The sequence below is a fragment of the Entelurus aequoreus genome, linkage group LG15 (genome assembly GCF_033978785.1).
Source record: "Entelurus aequoreus isolate RoL-2023_Sb linkage group LG15, RoL_Eaeq_v1.1, whole genome shotgun sequence".
Classification (NCBI taxonomy): Eukaryota; Metazoa; Chordata; class Actinopteri; order Syngnathiformes; family Syngnathidae; genus Entelurus; species Entelurus aequoreus.
In genome coordinates this window covers 47,400,836-47,420,033 of record NC_084745.1, presented here as the reverse complement: position 1 = coordinate 47,420,033, position 19,198 = coordinate 47,400,836, and the positions used below count along the sequence as shown (strand labels likewise).

The 19,198-nt window shown below is 41.6% G+C and overlaps 2 protein-coding genes across 3 annotated transcripts in view; one reads left to right on the top strand and one right to left on the bottom strand.

Moving 5' to 3' along the window:
• The window catches only part of LOC133630216 (OTU domain-containing protein 1), a 21,508-nt gene extending 10,942 nt beyond the window's left edge, over window positions 1-10,566 (bottom strand). Inside the window, exon 1 of the mRNA XM_062021667.1 lies at window positions 10,467-10,566. The gene's annotated coding sequence lies outside the window, so the exon portion shown is untranslated. The remainder of the gene's footprint in view (window positions 1-10,466) is intronic.
• On the top strand, window positions 9,260-19,198 carry tgif1 (TGFB-induced factor homeobox 1). 2 transcript variants are annotated; one of them, XM_062021669.1, is made up of 3 exons: window positions 9,260-9,644; window positions 17,452-17,684; window positions 18,011-19,198. In XM_062021669.1, exons 1-3 carry the CDS (start codon window positions 9,629-9,631, stop codon window positions 18,560-18,562), a joined length of 801 nt encoding a protein of 266 aa, XP_061877653.1. In that variant the 5' UTR covers window positions 9,260-9,628; the 3' UTR covers window positions 18,563-19,198. The 2 variants fall into 2 exon arrangements, with proteins under 2 accessions (XP_061877653.1, XP_061877654.1); XM_062021670.1 differs by lacking the exon at window positions 9,260-9,644 and adding an exon at window positions 14,315-14,594.

The window sequence follows — 19,198 nt, the reverse complement described above, 5'->3', positions numbered from 1 at the left end:
TTTCAACCACTGTGAGATACAGTCTGGTGTGCCGTGGGAGATTATCTAATTTCACATATTTGGGTTAAAAACATTTTTTTGCAAACCAGTAATTATAGTCTGCAAATTGTGTGTTGTTGTTGAGTGTCGGTGCTGTCTAGAGCTAGGCAGAGTAACCGTGTAATACTCTTCCATATCAGTAGGTGGCAGCCGGTAGCTAATTGCTTTGTAAATGCAGGTAAAAAGGTGTCTTATGCTTAAAACAAAAATAAACAAAAGGTGAGTGGCCTTAAGAAAAGGCATTGAAGCTTAGGGATGGCTATGCAGAACGAAACTAAAACTGAACTGGCTACAAAGTAAACAAAAACAGAATGCTGGACGACAGCAAAGACTTACTGTGGAGCAAAGACGGCATCCACAAAGTACATCCGAACATGACATGACAATCAACAATGTCCCCACAAAGAGGGACTAAAAACAACTGAAATATTCTTGATTGCTAAAGCAAAGTAGGTGCGGGAAATATCGCTTAAAGCAGGGGTGTCAAACTCAAATACAGAGTGGGCCAAAATGTAAAACTAAACAAAGCCGCGGGCCAAGGTTGAACAAATTAACCTTTTAATAGGGACCCAAACAAGTTTTGCATTGAATATTGAACAAGCAAGGCTTATATAACTTTATAGTGACATGCAAAATCGAGTTTCAAATAATAATAATACTAATTCAAAAATATCAATGGCATATCAAATAAAATGTAAATAAAAATTGAATGCCTCTTTTCTATTTGCAGCCTTCTGAAGTAAATATCAAAATAAACATTTTCCACCGGCTAATAATAAATTTGAAAATAAAATAACAATAATGAATGAATCAAACATTCAAGCCTTGAAGTAGCAAGAGAAAGTACATGAATAAAACGTTAATTATTGCTCAGTTTGCTACACTGACTTGCTTTAACACTGAATATGGAACAAGCAACGCTTATATAACTTAATAGTGCAAAATCAACTTTCAAAAAACAAACGAAAAAACATCAATGGTATATTAAATACAATTTAAATAAAAAATGGAATGCCTCTTTTCTATTTGAAGCCTTCTGAGGTAAATATCAACATTAACTTTTTCCACAGGCTAATAAATTTGAAAATAAAATAACAATGAATAAACCAACCATTCAGGCCTTTTTACTGCGCAGTTTGCATCACAACTGATCTAATCTGATGTGCCCAAGCCAGATACCTGCCATCTTTTCTGGGATGCTAGTTCATTAATGTCAGGGCGGGGTTTGGTGGTAGTGGGGGGTGTATATTGTAGCGTCCCGGAAGAGTTAGTGCTGCAAGGGGTTCTGGGTATTTGTTCTGTTGTGTTTATTTTGTGTTACGGTGCGGATGTTCTCCCGAAATGTGTTTGTCATTCTTGTTTGGTGTGGGTTCACAGTGTGGCGCATATTTGTAACAGTGTTAAAGTTGTTTATGCGGTCACCCTCAGTGTGACCTGTATGGCTGTTGATCAAGTATGCCTTGCATTCACTTATGTGTGTGTAGAAGCCGCATATATCATGTGACAGGGGCCGGCACGCTGTTTGTATGGAGGAAAAGCAGACGTGACGACAGGTTGTAGAGGACGCTAAAGGCAGTGCCTTTAAGGCACACCAATATTGTTGTCCGGGTGGAAATCAGGAGAAATTCGGGAGAATGGTTGTTCGAGACGGGCACTGAAAACCGGGAGGGTTGGCAAGTATGAGTATTAGCGGTGAATGCGGTGTTACAGCGGCGCGCCAGCTCTAATGTTAGTTTGATATTGCCTCAAGGGCCAAATGAAATTACACGCCGGGCCAAATTTGGCCCGTGGGCCAGAGTTTGACACCCATGGCTTAAAGGAAGACATGAAACTGCTACAGGAAAATACCAAAAAAAGAGAAAAAGCCACCAAAATAGGAGCGCAAGACAAGAACTAAAACACTACACACAGGAAAACAGCAAAAAACTCCTAATAAGTCACGGTGTGATGTGACAGGTGGTGACAGTACACCTACTTTGAGACAAGAGCTATATTGATACATAGTTGGTTATGGTTTAAAGTCATACCCAACAGTTGCGACAACGACTTTTTACTGTCAACTGAGTTTCGTTTTTTAATGATTTCTGCTGGTGGTGTGCCTCCGCATTTTTTCAACACAAAAAAATGTGCCTTGGCTCAAAAAAGGTTGAAAAACACTGATGTACTGTATGTCTACTTGGACGTCCATCCTATTTGGGTCCCAAATCAACCTTAAGGAAGTCAGTGACTTCACCATTAAAGTGGGTGACATTGTTATCACCAGGAAAGATGAGGTCACCTACCTAGGTTCCATTCTGGAGGCTAATCTTTCCTGTGATAAAATGGCAACCAAGGTAATCAAAAAGGTCAACCAACGAACAAGATTTCTCTACAGAATCTCCTCTCTGGTCAACAAAGGCACCATGAAGATTCTAGCGGGCACTCTCATTCAACCCTTTTTCGATTACGCATGCACCTCCTGGTACCCCAGCACCTCCAAAACCCTCAAATCTAGACTCCTAGTCAGGTTACTTCTAGACCTCCACCCCAGATCACACCTCACTCCTACCCACTTCTCCAAAGTGGGCTGGCTCAGGGTGGAGGACAGAGTAAAAACAACTTGCACTGAGCCTAGTCTATAAAATCCACTACACCTCCCTGATACCGAAGTACATGTCAAACTACTTCCATAACATAAATGACCGCCATAACCACAACACCAGGGGGAGCTCCAGAAACCACATTAAACCCAGATTCCGATCTAACAAAGGTCTTAACTCATTCTCCTTCTACGCCACATCAATATGGAATGCACTCCCAACAGGTGTAAAAGAAAGTGCATCTCTATCCTCCTTTAAAACCGCTCTAAAAGAACACCTACAGGCAACTTCAACCCTAGACTAACACCCTCCCCCCACCACATCCCACCTCCCCGGATTGTAAATAATCAAATGTATGTACTTGTTCTTATGCTTTCTGAGCTCACTATGTTCACTGCTCGCTGTGCATATCCTACGAAGTCAGACCTACACTGTTACAATGTCCATTTCTCAGATGATGCAATTAATGATGACTGAAGTGCTGATATCAACCAAACCTAACCCCCCCCCCCCTCCACATCCCACCCCCTGGATTGTAAATAATTCAATGTATATACTCTGATGATTCAATCAATCAATCAATCAATTTTTATTTATATAGCCGTAAATCACAAGTGTCTCAAAGGGCTGCACAAGCCACAACGACATCCTCGGTACAGAGCCCACATAAGGGCAAGGAAAAACTCACCTCAGTGGGACGTCGATGTGAATGACTATGAGAAACCTTGGAGAGGACCGCATATGTGGGTAACCCCCCCCCCCCTCTAGGGGAGACCGAAAGCAATGGATGTCAAGTGGGTCTGACATAATATTGTGAAAGTCCAGTCTATAGTGGATCCAACATAATAGTGAGAGTCCAGTCCATAGTGGGGCCAGCAGGAAACCGTCCCGAGCGGAGACGGGTCAGCAGCGCAGAGATGTCCCCAACCGATGCACAGGCTAGTGGTCCACCCCGGGTCCCGACTCTGGACAGCCAGCACTTCATCCATGGCCACCGGACCTGTGTAACTCCCCCTCCACAAGGGAGAGGGGAGCAGAGGAGAAAAGAAAAAAAAACGGCAGATCAACTGGTCTATAAAGGGGGTCTATTCAAAGGCTAGAGTATACAAATGAGTTTTAAGATGGGACTTAAATGCTTCTACTGAGGTAGCATCTCTAACTGTTACCGGGAGGGCATTCCATAGTACTGGAGCCCCAATAGAAAACGCTCTGTAGCCAGCAGACTGTTTTTGGCTCTGGGAATCACTAATAAGCCGGAGTTCTTTGAACGCAGATTTCTTGCCGGGACATATGGTACAATACAATCGGCAAGATAGGATGGAGCTAGCCCATGTAGTATTTTATACGTAAGTAGTAAAACCTTAAAGTCACATCTTAAGTGCACAGGAAGCCAGTGCAGGTGAGCCAGTATAGGCGTAATATGATCAAACTTTCTTGTTCTTGTCAAAAGTCTAGCAGTCTAGCATGATTAACTTGTGTGATGACTATATTATGCTGATAGTATATATTTGTACCATGAATTGATTTACTTGGACCCCGACTTAAACAAGTTGAAAAACTTATTCGGGTGTTACCATTTAGTGGTCAATTGTACGGAATATGTACTGCACTGTGCAATCTACTAATACAAGTTTCAATCAATCAAAAACGTTGGAGTCTGCAATAAAGGGTGACATTGTTATCACCAGGAAAGATGAGGTCACCTACCTAGGTTCCATTCTGGAGGCTAATCTTCCCTGTGATAAAATGGCAACCAAGGTAATCAAAAAGGTTAACCAACGAACAAGATTTCTCTACAGAATCTCCTCTCTGGTCAACAAAAGCACCATGAGGATTCTGGCGGGAACTCTCGTTCAACCCTTTTTCAATTACGCATGCACCTCTTGGTACCCTAGCACCTCCAAAACCCTCAAATCTAAACTCCAAACATCCCAGAACAAGCTAATCAGGTTACTTCTAGACCTCCACCCCAGATCCCACCTCACTCCTACCCACTTCTCCAAAGTGGGCTGGCTCAAGGTGGAGGACAGAGTTAAACAACTTGCACTGAGCCTAGTCTATAAAATCCACTACACCTCCCTGATACCGAAGTACATGTCAAACTACTTCCTTAACGTAAATGACCGCCATAACCACAACACCAGGGGGAGCTCCACTAACCACGTTAAACCCAGATTCCGAACTAACAAAGGTCTTAACTCATTCTCCTTCTATGCCACATCAATATGGAATGCACTCCCAACAGGTGTAAAAGAAAGTTCATCTCTATCCTCCTTCAAAACCGCTCTAAAAGAACACCTCCAGGCAACTACAACCCTAGACTAACACCCTCCCCCCTCCACATCCCACCTCCCCGGATTGTAAATAATCAAATGTAAATAATCAAATGTATATACTTGTTCTTATGCTTTCTGAACTCACTATGTTCACTGCTCGCTGTACATATCCTACCAAGTCAGACCTACACTGTTTCAATGTCCATTTCTCAGATGATATAATTGTTGATGACTGAAGTGCTGATATCAACCAAACCTAACCCCCCCCCCCCCTCCACATTCCACCCCCCGGATTGTAAATAATGTAAATAATTCAATGTATATACTCTGATGATTAACTTGTGTGATGACTGTATTATGCTGATAGTATATATTTGTACCATGAATTGATTTACTTGGACCCCGACTTAAAGGCCTACTGAAAGCCACTACTAGCGACCACGCAGTCTGATAGTTTATATATCAATGATGAAATCTTAACATTGCAACACATGCCAATACGGCCGGGTTAACTTATAAAGTGACTTTTAAAACTTCCCGGGAAATATCCGGCTGAAACGTCGTGGTATGATGACGTATGCGCGTGACGAAGTCAGAGTGACGGAAGTTATGGTACCCGTAGAATCCTATACAAAAAGCTCTGTTTTCATTTCATAATTCCACAGTATTTTGGACATCTTTTGCAATTTGTTTAATGAACAATGAAGTCTGCAAAGAAGACAGTTGTAGGTGGGATCGGTGTATTAGCAGCGGACTACAGCAACACAACCAGGAGGACTTTGTTGGAGCGCTAGCCGCGCTAGCCGCGCTAGCCGCGCTAGCCGCGCCAGCCGCCGACCTCACCTTGACTTCCTACGTCTCCGGGCCGCCAAACGCATCGGGTGAAGTCCTTCGTCCTTCTGCCGATCGCTGGAACGCAGGTGAGCACGGGTGTTGATGAGTAGATGAGGGCTGGCTGGCGTAGGTGGAGAGCTAATGTTTTTAGCATAGCTCTGTGAGGTCCCGTTGCTAAGTTGCTAAGTTAGCTTCAATGGCGTCGTTAGCACAGCATTGTTAACCTTCGCCAGCCTGGAAAGCATTAACCGTGTATTTACATGTCCACGGTTTAATAGTATTGTTGATTTTCTATCTATCCTTCCAGTCAGAGGTTTATTTCTTTTGTTTCTATATGCAGTTAAAGTAAGATGCTATCACGTTAGCTCGTAGCTAAAGCATTTCGCCGATGTATTGTCGTGGAGATAAAAGGCACTGAATGTCCATTTCGCGTTCTCGACTGTCATTTTCAAGAGGATATAGTATCCGAGGTGGTTTAAAATACAAATCTGTGATCTACAATAGAAAAAGGAGAGAGTGTGGAATCCAATGAGCCAGCTTGTACCTAAGTTACGGTCAGAGCGAAAAAAGATACGTCCATCGCTGCCTCTCAAGTCCTTCACTGTAACGTTCCTCATCTACGAATCTTCCATCCTCGCTCAAATTAATGGGGTAATCATCACTTTCTCGGTCCGAATCTCTCTCGCTCCATTGTAAACAACGGGGAATTGTGAGGAATACTAGCTCCTGTGACGTCACGCTACTTCCGGTACAGGCAAGGCTTTTTTTTTATCAGCGAGCAAAAGTTGCGAACTTTATCGTCGATTTTCTCTATTAAATCCTTTCAGCAAAAATATGGCAATATCGCGAAATGATCAAGTATGACACATAGAATGGATCTGCTATTCCCGTTTAAATTTAAAAAAATCATTTCAGTAGGCCTTTAAACAAGTTGAAAAACGTATTCGGGTGTTACCATTTAGTGGTCAATTGTACGGAATATGTACTGTACTGTGCAATCTACTAATACAAGTTTCAATCAATCAAAACCGTTGGAGTCTGCAATAAAGGGTGACATTGTTCTCACCAGAAAGATGAGGTCACCTACCTAGGTTCCATTCTAGAGGCTAACCTTTCCTGAGATAAAATGGCAACCAAGGTAATCAAAAAGGTTAACCAACGAACGAGATTTCTCTACAGAATCTCCTCTCTGGTCAACAAAAGCACCATGAGGATTCTGGCGGGAACTCTCGTTCAACCCTTTTTCGATTACGCATGCACCTCCTGGTACCCTAGCACCTCCAAAACCCTCAAATCTAAACTCCAAACATCCCAGAACAAGCTAGTCAGGTTACTTCTAGACCTCCACCCCAGATCCCACCTCACTCCTACCCACTTCTCCAAAGTGGGCTGGCTCAAGGTGGAGGACAGAGTTAAACAACTTGCACTGAGCTTAGTCTATAAAATCCACTACACCTCCCTGATACCGAAGTACATGTCAAACTACTTCCTTAACGTAAATGACCGCCATAACCACAACACCAGGGGGAGCTCCACTAACCACGTTAAACCCAGATTCCGAACTAACAAAGGTCTTAACTCATTCTCCTTCTATGCCACATCAATATGGAATGCACTCCCAACAGGTGTAAAAGAAAGTGCATCTCTATCCTCCTTCAAAACCGCTCTAAAAGAACACCTCCAGGCAACTACAACCCTAGACTAACACCCTCCCCCCTCCACATCCCACCTCCCCGGATTGTAAATAATCAAATGTAAATAATCAAATGTATATACTTGTTCTTATGCTTTCTGAACTCACTATGTTCACTGCTCGCTGTACATATCCTACCAAGTCAGACCTACACTGTTTCAATGTCCATTTCTCAGATGATATAATTGTTGATGACTGAAGTGCTGATATCAACCAAACCTAACCCCCCCCCCCCTCCACATTCCACCCCCCGGATTGTAAATAATGTAAATAATTCAATGTATATACTCTGATGATTAACTTGTGTGATGACTGTATTATGCTGATAGTATATATTTGTACCATGAATTGATTTACTTGGACCCCGACTTAAACAAGTTGAAAAACTTATTCGGGTGTTACCATTTAGTGGTCAATTGTACGGAATATGTACTGTATTGTGCAATCTACTAATACAAGTTTCAATCAATCAAAAACGTTGGAGTCTGCAATAAAGGGTGACATTGTTCTCACCAGAAAGATGAGGTCACCTACCTAGGTTCCATTCTAGAGGCTAACCTTTCCTGAGATAAAATGGCAACCAAGGTAATCAAAAAGGTTAACCAACGAACGAGATTTCTCTACAGAATCTCCTCTCTGGTCAACAAAAGCACCATGAGGATTCTGGCGGGAACTCTCGTTCAACCCTTTTTCGATTACGCATGCACCTCCTGGTACCCTAGCACCTCCAAAACCCTCAAATCTAAACTCCAAACATCCCAGAACAAGCTAGTCAGGTTACTTCTAGACCTCCACCCCAGATCCCACCTCACTCCTACCCACTTCTCCAAAGTGGACTGGCTCAAGGTGGAGGACAGAGTTAAACAACTTGCACTGAGCCTAGTCTATAAAATCCACTACACCTCCCTGATACCGAAGTACATGTCAAACTACTTCCTTAACGTAAATGACCGCCATAACCACAACACCAGGGGGAGCTCCACTAACCACGTTAAACCCAGATTCCGAACTAACAAAGGTCTTAACTCATTCTCTTTCTATGCCACATCAATGTGGAATGCGCTCCCAACAGGTATAAAAGAAGGGGCATCTCTATCCTCCTTCAAAACCGCAATAAAAGTTAACCTCCAGGCAGCTACAACCCTAAACTAACACCCTCCCCGGATTGCTAATAATCAAATGTAAACAATTAAATGCAGATACTTTTTCTTATGCCTTCTGATCTCTCTCTCTATGTCCACTACTTGCTGTCCAAATCCTACCCCCCTCCCCTCCACACCCCTGATTGTAAATAATGTAAATAATTCAATGTGATTATCTTGTGTGATGACTGTATTATGATGATAGTATATATCTGATAGTATATATCTGTATCATGAATCAATTTAAGTTGAAAAACTTATTCGGGTGTTACCATTTAGGGGTCAATTGTACGGAATATGTACTTCACTGTGCAACCTACTAATAAAAGTCTCAATCAATCAATCAAAAAAGTTTGATGACAATTCTAGTCCCCCCTGCAATACTCCAACTGTCCTCTGGGTGGCGACATTTTCTGCGAGGCTCCGGTGAGCAGCTGTCCATACAAATGAATGCATCGATCGTTGTTGTTGTTGTTTTTTGTAGCACAAAAAATAAAAATAAAAAATGCAAACGTAGCTCATATCACGGAGTCACGAGGACTGTTAAAACGCCTGCAGCATGAAAACATTTGGAGTGGGTAACAACAAAAGCACAATGTGGGTCACGACTCCACTTCCTTATGCGTTTTTTTTTTTGTCTAATCCGGCGTTATTCCGCCAAAATGATAAATAAACATACGCACGCCGGCGAGCGAGTTGGCGTGTACGGCGGTGGAGGAGCACAAGCTCGCTGATGTCAGCGTCGGTGGGAGGATCTTCGTGGGTTGAGTCACGCAGCTGTCAAAGATAGCTGTCACCCAGTTTGTCCATCAAACCCAAAACACAGTCAATGAGGACAGAGCTCAGGTGACCCCCTCCGGCCCCCTTTTTTCCCCCTCGGACACCCCCGCCTACCTCCGCTCAGCAGCGGGAAAACACGACAAAACTATTTCCTTCGTGGGTGCTGCTTTTTTTTTTTTTTTTTTTGTGTGCATCAATAAGGATTTGCGGGGCGATCAACACTTAAGGATACGTTTTCTTCAACGCGAGGATACAACGGGCATTTTTTTCCTCCCCCGGTGGGACATGAAGACGAAAAAAGGTAAGATGGTGGACAGTTTAAATGTTAGTAAAAAAAAAAGGTTTTAGTCACGTTCGGAGCGGTTTTTCCCTCTCGGGTCTATTGTCTGCGCGGACATGACAGGGCTGCCATGTGCTGGGGGCGACGTCACCGACTAAATAGCCCACACTTCGGCCTCGTTCTCGCCCGGTTTTTAAGACGTCGGAGCCTCGGCGGGACGAAGCTGAATGTTTACCCGAGTTTAGGACTCCAAGTCCCGGCGTGTTTCGGGAATGCGGGCTCGGACTGTTGGCTCCAAGTTTGGCCACCAAAAAAAAAAAAAAGTGATGCTATGCTAGCTCGGCTAAATTGATATATATGTTAAAACCTTTTTTTTGGTAATTTTTTATTATTTATTATAATTAATACTCTCCGTTTTTGCTTGTTTTATTTCCTTGTTGTTGACTTTTGTGTGAATTATAAATGTTAAACAAAAACAAAAAACGTCCCAGTTTGAACATTTTACTTTAAAAAACAAACAAAACGTCTTTGTTGCATAAGGTACGTTTTTTTTTTTAAAGTCGAGCTGGGAAGCTTTGACCTCATTCATTGTTGAAGTTCGGCTGAGGACCTCGTGTTGTCGCGCACACAAAGAACACAACTTTTAAGCCTGGGAAACAAAAACAAACAAAATGGCGCCATAATGTGTTTTGTATGGGGGGGGGGGGGGGGGTTATTGGACATTTCGCATTATAAGCAGCCGTTTGATAGCAAGCGTACAAAGAAAGGCAGCCAGATTCTTTTGTTTAGTCTGGAGACGCTGATTTGCAACAGGTCTCCCCTCCCCCTCTCCCACGTAATTACCTCATCCTGTGGGCTGCACACTCTCCCCCCCAAGTCTGCAGTCTGTATCAACTTTTATTTGTGTGCGCCCCTGCTGAGGAAAAAAATAAAAAACACGTTACTTCCGGAGTCGTCGCAGTGCGCATGCGCTCGCCTGAAAGGTGAGCTCAGGTGTTGTCATTTTTAAATGTAACCCTGTCGAGAGTTCACGTTGGAAACAACCGAATCGGTTCTTTTGTGGAAATTGTGACGGAAAAAAACATGTTATGGTCCACACTTTTTCCAGTTCTAGACCTGAGCTTGCAAAATAACCCAACGTGTATAGCAGGGGTGTCCAAAGTGCGGCCCGGGGGCCATTTTGTGGCCCGCAGCTTATTGCCAAAGCTGCCATGCAGGCTGGGTTTTTTTTTGTGTGTATCTTTATTTTTCTTTTTGTGCCATTGCTAAAAAAAAAAAACCCAATGATATAATGAATTATTGACCTATTCAAGGCTCCAATTATTTCAAATATTTCACTTTAAAATGTTTTATGTGGAAAATATTGCATATATTGTGTGGTTGCCATACAAAAACATCAAAGTTTTCTTTGACAAGAGCATAAAACAAACAAAATAATAGTTCAAATGTAAAATGGACAGATATATCTGAAGTTGATCTTGTAATTTAAGTGTTGAAAGTAAAAAAAAAAACAACTAATAAAAATGTATCACTTTATGAGTGGGGCACCTTTTGGATCCCAAATATATTTAACAGGATTTTATTTATCTTTTCACTGTGATTACTCAAAAATTATAATGAATTAAAATCAATGGTGTCCTGCATTATTCATCTTTTTAAGGCTCTAATTACTTAAGATCAAACATTGCTTTCTGAAGGTTTTGGGCATTGGGGGAAATATTGCATATTTCTGTTTTATTATAAAAAACAAAGTTGTCTTTGACAGAAAAGGCATAAAACCTTTTTGTTTTTTTTTAACTTTATATCAACCTGAAGTTGATATACTGTAGAGATGTACTGTAAGCGTTAAATAAAAAATAAAAATAATAATGTGACTTGTTTTTAACATGTTAATGACTTAGACCCTTTATGGTCCCACGGAGCCCTAAAGGTAAACTTTTTTTTATTTTTAATCCATATATTTTGTTATTGTTTTTAATCAAAAATGGCCCCCGCATGCTTTAATTTTTCCGTGTGCGGCCCTCAGTGTATGGACTTCGACTTTGACAAACTTTATTGATCCACAAGGGAAATTGTTCCACACTAGGGCTGCAACAACTAATCAATTAAATTGATTAAAATCGATTATAAAAATAGTTGGCGATTAATTTAGTCATCGATTCGTTGGATCTATGCTATGCGCATGCAGTGTTTCCCATAAACTGCCAAGATATCTGTGGCGGTGGGGGCGTGGTCACAATGACATCATCGAGTAATTTGCATAATTCACTACAATATGATTTTCTCTAAAAAGGCTCAAAAAATGTATACTTACTAATTAATAATAACAGTTTTGTTTTAAACGTCCATCCATCCATTTTACAATATAATTACAACACTTTATGTACATATTTATATACAGATTTGAACAATAAGTTATTCACTGAAATATATTTATTAATTGTCGTTCTTACAAAAAATATATCTTATAAAATATAAAAGCTAAAATGTCTCTTAAAGCTCTGCCCCTTTAATTAGTGCATACTAAATAATTTAACTTTAGCCTACTACTACAACCATATTATTTACCAGCAACATAAGGTGAAACAGAGGCAGAGGTGTCCTGCCACAGTCAGTAACAAATAAACAGAAAACAGTAGTGGTCAAATACAAATAAGGCAACAAGAGAAGTATCCTACACTTCTCTTTTTTAAAGTAAATCTGAACAGCCTATATGGGCATCTACATCAACTATATGATTTGCCTGAGAAGCTGGACAAGACAACAACAACAAAAAAATATATATATATTTTTTTTTAAATTTGTGGCGGACATAATTCTTTCGTGGCGGGCCGCCACAAATAAATGAATGTGTGGGAAACACTGGCGCATGCGCAGAGGCAATTATTATTTTTTGAAATTTTTTAAAAATAAACCTTTATTTATTAACTGCAACATGTACAGACAGCTGAGAAACAATAATCAAAATAAGTATGGTGCCAGTATGCTGTTTTCTTTTCAATAAAATACTGGAAAGGATAGAAATGTAGTTTGTCTCTTTTATCCGATTATTAATCGAAGTAACAATCGACAGATTAATCGATTATCAAATTAATCGTTAGTTGCAGCCCTATTCCACACAGTGGCTCAGTTACAAAGGATGGAAAGGGTAAGGATGGAAAGGATAATGCACAAAAAGAGGGCTAAAACAAAAGGTATAAAGTAGACTAAAAATGTACCATAGTAGCAATTAGGGGTGTGGGAAAAAAATCGATACGAATTGCGATTCTCATGTTGTGCGATTCAGAATCGATTCTCATTTTTTAAAAATCAGATTTTTTAAAAATTATTTATTTATTTATTAAATTAATCAATCCAACAAAACAATACACAGCAATTCCAAAACCAAACCCGACCCAACAACACTCAGAACTGCAATAAACAGAGCAATTGAGAGGAGACACAAACACGACACAGAACAAACCAAAAGTAGTGAAACAAAAATGAATATTCTCAACAACAGTATCATTATTAGTTACAATTTCAACATAGCAGTGATTAAAAATCCCTCATTGACATTATCATTAGACATTTATAAAAAAACAAAAAAAACAATAGTGGCTTACACTTGCAGCGCATCTCATAAGCTTGACAACACACTCTGTCCAATATTTTCACAGAGATAAAATAAGTCATATTTTTGGTTCATTTAATAGTTAAAACAAATTTACATTATTGCAATCAGTTGATAAAACATTGCCCTTTACAATTATAAAAGCTTTTTACAAAAATCTACTACTCTGCTTGCATTTCAGCAGACTGGGGTAGATCCTGCTGAAATCTATGTATTGAATGAATAGAGAATCCTTTTGAATTGGGAAAAAATCGTTTTTGAATCGAGAATCGTGTTGAATTGGGGAAAAAAAATCGATTTTGAATCGAATCGTGACCCCAAGAATCGATATTGAATCGAATCGTGGGACACCCAAAGATTCACAGCCCTAGTAGCAATATAACATATATGCAATATTTACATATTATATACACAGTATATCATATATAGTGATATATTATATTATTATATAATATATACAATATATATCAAATTCCAATTAGCATGTACAATATTACAGTATATGTAAGATGCAGCAAAAAAAAAAGGGCATCATAAAATAGAGAGTATTTTATTTTATTTTTAGCAGAGCTCTAATGTTGACTATTCAACTGGTGCCCTGAGTTCAGATCCTGGCATTGACATTTTAACCTCGTCAGGGGTCCAAACTCGTGATTTACATAAGTGAGGCGTTCCACGAGGCGTCGCTTTTTAAGTCAGGGGTGTCAAACTCATTTTAGATCGTGGGGGGGCCACACGGAGAAAAATCTACTCCCAAGTGGGCCGGACTGGTAAAATCAGGGCGCGATAACGTAAACATAAAGACAAACTTCCGATTTGTTTTTCTTTGTTTAAAAATAGAACAAGCACGTTCTGAAAATGCACAAATCATAATGTTGTTGGTTTTTTATTAATTTATTTATTTGTCGTTGTTTATACTTTCTGAATAAATGTGACAATGTTCATCATTGGTGTTAATTTTCAATCCATCAAGATAAAAAAATATCAAAATCAAATTACAGGATGTTATTTATGTAGTTTGATAATTTTCCTCGACTGACATGTGGTTTATTTTTTTTACATATGTAGCATAATCTACAAAAAATTGCTATTGCGACATCTAGTGGACACATTTAGAACAACAGTTTCTTTCATTCAAAAATTTCGGCTCATTTTTATACTTAGCAAACTCTTCCCGCGGGTCGGATAAAACCTGTTTGTGGGCCGTACGTTTGACACCCCTGCTTTAAGTTTTCTTTCTTTTTAGATCGGGGGGCCATATGGAGAAAAGTCTATTCCCAAGTGGGCCGGACTGGTAAAATCACAATAAATTTCGCCTGCTCAGTGGCCGAGTGATTAGAGTGTCCGCCCTGAGATCGGTAGGTCCTGAGTTCAAACCCCGGCCGAGTCATACCGAATACTTTAAAAATGGGACCCATTACCTCCCTGCTTGGCACTCTGCATCAAGGGTTGGAATTGGGGGTTAAATCACCAAAAATGATTCCTGAGCGCAGCTGCTCACTGCTCCCCTCACCTCCCAGGGGGTGGAACAAGGGAATGGGTCAAATGCAGAGGGTAATTTTAGTGTGACTATCAGTGGTACTTTAACTTTAAATCATAATGTTGTTGGGGGTTTGTTTACACTGACATGTTGCGGTTAATAGTATTCTATCTTTATTTGTCGTTATTTTTTATACTTTCTGAATAAATTATGTGACAATGTTCATCATTTTAAATCCATCTAGATTAAAAAAAAAAAATCAAAATTAAATTACAGCCTAGTTTGTTCATTTTCCTTGACTGGTGCACTAACATCATGTTTGTTTGTTTTTATACATATGTAGCATAATGTAGAAATATACAAAGAATTGCTATTGCGACATCTAGTGGACACATTTAGAACACCAGTTTCTTTCATTCAAAAATTTCAGCTCGTTTTTATACTTAGCAAACTTTTTTATACTTAGCCTGATCCGGCCCGCGGGCCGTACGTTTGACACACCGACTTTAAGCCCTCTTTCTTTTTGTAATGTGATGTGTATGCAACTATGGTGTTGCTGTAGCTTGTTTACTTTTTAAGAGTTCCTTAAGGTTCCCCTTTTGCTCCTCTCTTTTTGGGTTCAGTTCAAAAAAGCTTGAGACTCACATTTTTAAAAACACCGGAGCGCTATCATAGAGATGACCTTCGACTAGCTCTGACAAAAAAAGGCCTAAATCAAATGTCTACTGTAGAGAATATACAAACTAGAAAATTCCCGTGGAAATTTTAGTGGGCCTGCTATCTGCCCTGGACCTCTGGCCGGGGGTCGCCGGAAGCCGCCGTAATTATTAGATGGTGCAGAGTGTCTGAATGCGTCAGTTTTAGGTGTAACTGTACAAAATGAGCCACAAAGCTAGCCTACAACTGTAGCACGTTTACATAAAAATGCTAACACTTAGCATGTGTGCTAACGATAGCATGATAACAGTCAGCATGTTTCATAAACCAAGTTACGCCACTCAAAGGTGTATGGCTGCAGAAATAGATTTAAGAAAGTGTAAAAATAGATGAAAAAGTTGGCAAGCCAAAGTTAGCTTGCTAGCATACTAACAAGTGTCACATACCAAGTTATACGACTCTGGGGTAAAGGGTAGCAAAAGTAGCTCAAAAAGTTAGCATGCTAACAGTTAAGAAGTGTCACATAACAAGTTAGACGCCTCTAAGGTGTATGGCTTGGGAATTAAAGAAAAAAAGAGTAAATTTAGCAGTTTAACGTTAGCATGCTAACGTTTGCATTATGAATAATAGTGAAGGGAAAAGTCTGGGTTCTTAGCTTCCTGGAAAACAATGGAGTCGAATATCCCCGATATTTATTATTGATATTTACATTCCCATGTGTTTTAATTTCAAACTGTGCAATGTTGTGGCACGCCGTGTGTCACACGGGTTTGAAATAAAATTTTGTTATTCCACTTTACCACGCCGATGTTGTCTTCCTGCGCGCTACCAGGCCAATTAGCGCGGTCTTCCAGAAATCAAAGCGGCAGATGTGGAGTGTGAGTTTCAGAGCAGAGTCAGAAGACTAGAAGTTAGGCGGATAACTCTAGCTAGCTAAAAGTTATTTGGAATCAGAAGACTAGTAGCTAGGCGGGTAACTCTAGCTAGATAAAAGTCATTTGGAGTCAAAACACTAGAAGTTAGGCGGATAACTCTAGCTAGCTAAAAGTCATTTGGAGTCAAAGCACTAGTAGTTAGGTAGATAACTCTAGCTGGCTAAAAGTCATTTGGAGTCGTAAGACTAGAAGGTAGGCGAATAACTCTAGCTAGCTAAAAGGCATTTGGAGACAGAAGACTAGAAGCTAGGCGGATAACTCTAGCTAGCTAAAAGTCATTTGGAGTCAGAACACTAGAAGTTAGGCGGATAACTATAGCTAGCTAAAAGTTATTTGGAGTCAGAAGACTGGAAGCTAGGTGAATAACTAGCTGGCTAAAAGTCATTTGGAGACAGAAGACTAGAAGCTAGGCGGATAACTCTAGCTAGCTTAAAGTCATTTGGAGACAGAAGACTAGAAGCTAGGCGGATAACTAACTAGCTAAAAGTCATTTGGAGTCAAAACACTAGAAGTTAAGTGGATAACTAGCTAGCTAAAAGTCATTTGGAGTCAGAACACTAGAAGTTAGGTGGATAACTATAGCTAGCTAAAAGTTATTTGGAGTCAGAAGACTGGAAGCTAGGTGAATAACTAGCTGGCTAAAAGTCATTTGGAGACAGAAGACTAGAAGCTATGCGGATAACTCTAGCTAGCTAAAAGTTATTTGGAGTCGGAAGACTAGAAGCTAGGCGGATAACTCTAACTAGCTAAAAGTCATTTGGAGTCAAAACACTGGAAGTTAAGCGGATAACTCTAGCCAGCTAAAAATAATTTGGAGTCCAAAGACTAGAAGCTAGGCAAATAACTGGCTAGCTAAAACTCATTTGGAGTCAGAAGACCAGGAACAAGGCGGATGACTCTAGCGAACTAGCTAAAAGTAACTTGGAGTTAGAAGACCAGGAACTAGGCGATATTCACATTCTAGAAAATGACAATGGCTATAAAAAGTGGTGATCCCTGGTTTTTAGACAATAGGTTTTGTAGTCCAGCTGAGTCATCCAGGCATGCAGAGGTGTGCACTTCCGATGCGTCCAGGCAGGTTTTATTACTGACACCCCCAACACACACAGTGAAGCCAACCTCTCTTCCTCTTCACACCGGCAGGTTTGACGATGCTGTCGGGAAGCGAGACGGACGACGACGACAGCGTGGACGCCCCCCTGGACCTGTCGTCCAGCGCCGGGGGCGGTGGCGGCAAGAGGAAGCGGCGGGGGAACCTGCCCAAGGAGTCGGTCCAGATCCTCAGGGACTGGCTGTACGACCACCGCTACAACGCCTACCCCTCGGAGCAGGAGAAGGCGCTCCTGTCCAAGCTGACGCAGCTCTCCACACTGCAGGTAGAGACCGTCTGAATCACTTCCTGTCAAAACACGACACTCGGCGCGGAGTAGGTCAGCGGCTCTCTGGAGGCGTGAGTAAGTCAGAGCGCAGGAATTTCCCTCCCCGCAGCCTTCCCTCCCCAGCTGTCTGGGAACAATGTGGAGTCATTTACTGAGCTGCTGCCAGTTACGACTAGCCCGCTAAACATAACAACACTAATGACCCCCACGGCTGCTATGACAACCCCCTTTTTTTTTAAACTCTCATTTGACCTCGTTCGCAAACATACTGATCTCTAACAGGAAGTACTCATGCCAAGTCCTTGCTTCATGTTGTTTTCCAGGTGTGCAACTGGTTCATCAACGCACGCCGGCGCCTCCTCCCAGAGATGCTGCGGAAAGACGGCAAGGACCCGAACCAGTTCACCATCTCCAGGAAGGGCGGGAAGGCGAGCGACAGCTTCTCCGACAGCTCCCAGTCGCCGAAACACAGCAACTCGGCAGGGGGCGCCGACGACGCCTACGACCGGCGGGTCCTCAGCCCCTCCAGCTTCGAGCCCGCAGCGCCGTCGCCCTCGTCGGGTCCGCAGCCTCCCCGGCCGTCCGTCATCTGTCACACGACCGTCAGCGCCGGGACCCTCCAGCCCTCGCCGTCGCTGAACTCTGACAAGGCAGCTGAGCGGCTGCAGGCGGCGCAGGCGCTCCTCAGGTGCCTGGACAAGGGGGCCACCACCATCCTGGAGGGCAACCTGAGTCCCCGCAGCGGCCTTTTCAACACCCCGCCTCCGACCCCGCCCGACCTCACGCAGGACTTCAGCGGCTTCCAGCTCCTGGTGGACGTGGCCCTCAAGCGGGCGGCTGAGATGGAACTGCAGGCCAAACAGTTGGTGTCCTAAAACGACAACATGGGGGTCCGCAGGGGGGGTGACACATTTCTCGGACTCAACAGAAAACACCCCCCCAACGCCCTCTACCATGAAAAAGTCTCATCATTTCTATTTTTTCTATAGCAGTCAACTAGTTTTGATTGCCGACAGTATCAAGGTGCCTTCATTTCACATTTGTACGGACATTTATGATGGACTTGTTTGCACAGGGACCAAAAACATGAAAGCTGCCTGTCTTTGGAGGCGGAGCTACCTTTGATCCAAACATTTCATCTCCTCAACGTCTTCACTACTGTAGTCAATGTTACACTATATATGTTCATTTTATCATTTAGTTGTTTTAAAATATTATTATTTTTTTTACCTTTTTAAATCGCTACTCCTTCCTTGCCCAAATAAGGGATATTTCAGATGAGCAATGTAGCAGGCGGGGCCAGTGGACGGAAAGAGGACACACTACAATAAACGTTTAGTTGACAAAGACAGCGTTAGGCCAAATGAAGCGTTTTCATGTATAATAGGACCAGGTGTGTAGGTCATGTGACACATGGCGCCCAATGATGTGATTTCATTTCAAACTGTGCAATGTTTGTGGCACACCGCGCGTCACACGGGATTCAAATAAACTTTTGTTTTTCTACTTTA

Bases quoted from the DNA above. Each gene is read 5' to 3' on its own strand.
- tgif1 (XM_062021669.1), top strand. The intron at 17,685-18,010 runs GTAGAGACCGTC...GTTGTTTTCCAG, and splicing joins CGCAGCTCTCCACACTGCAG to GTGTGCAACTGGTTCATCAA.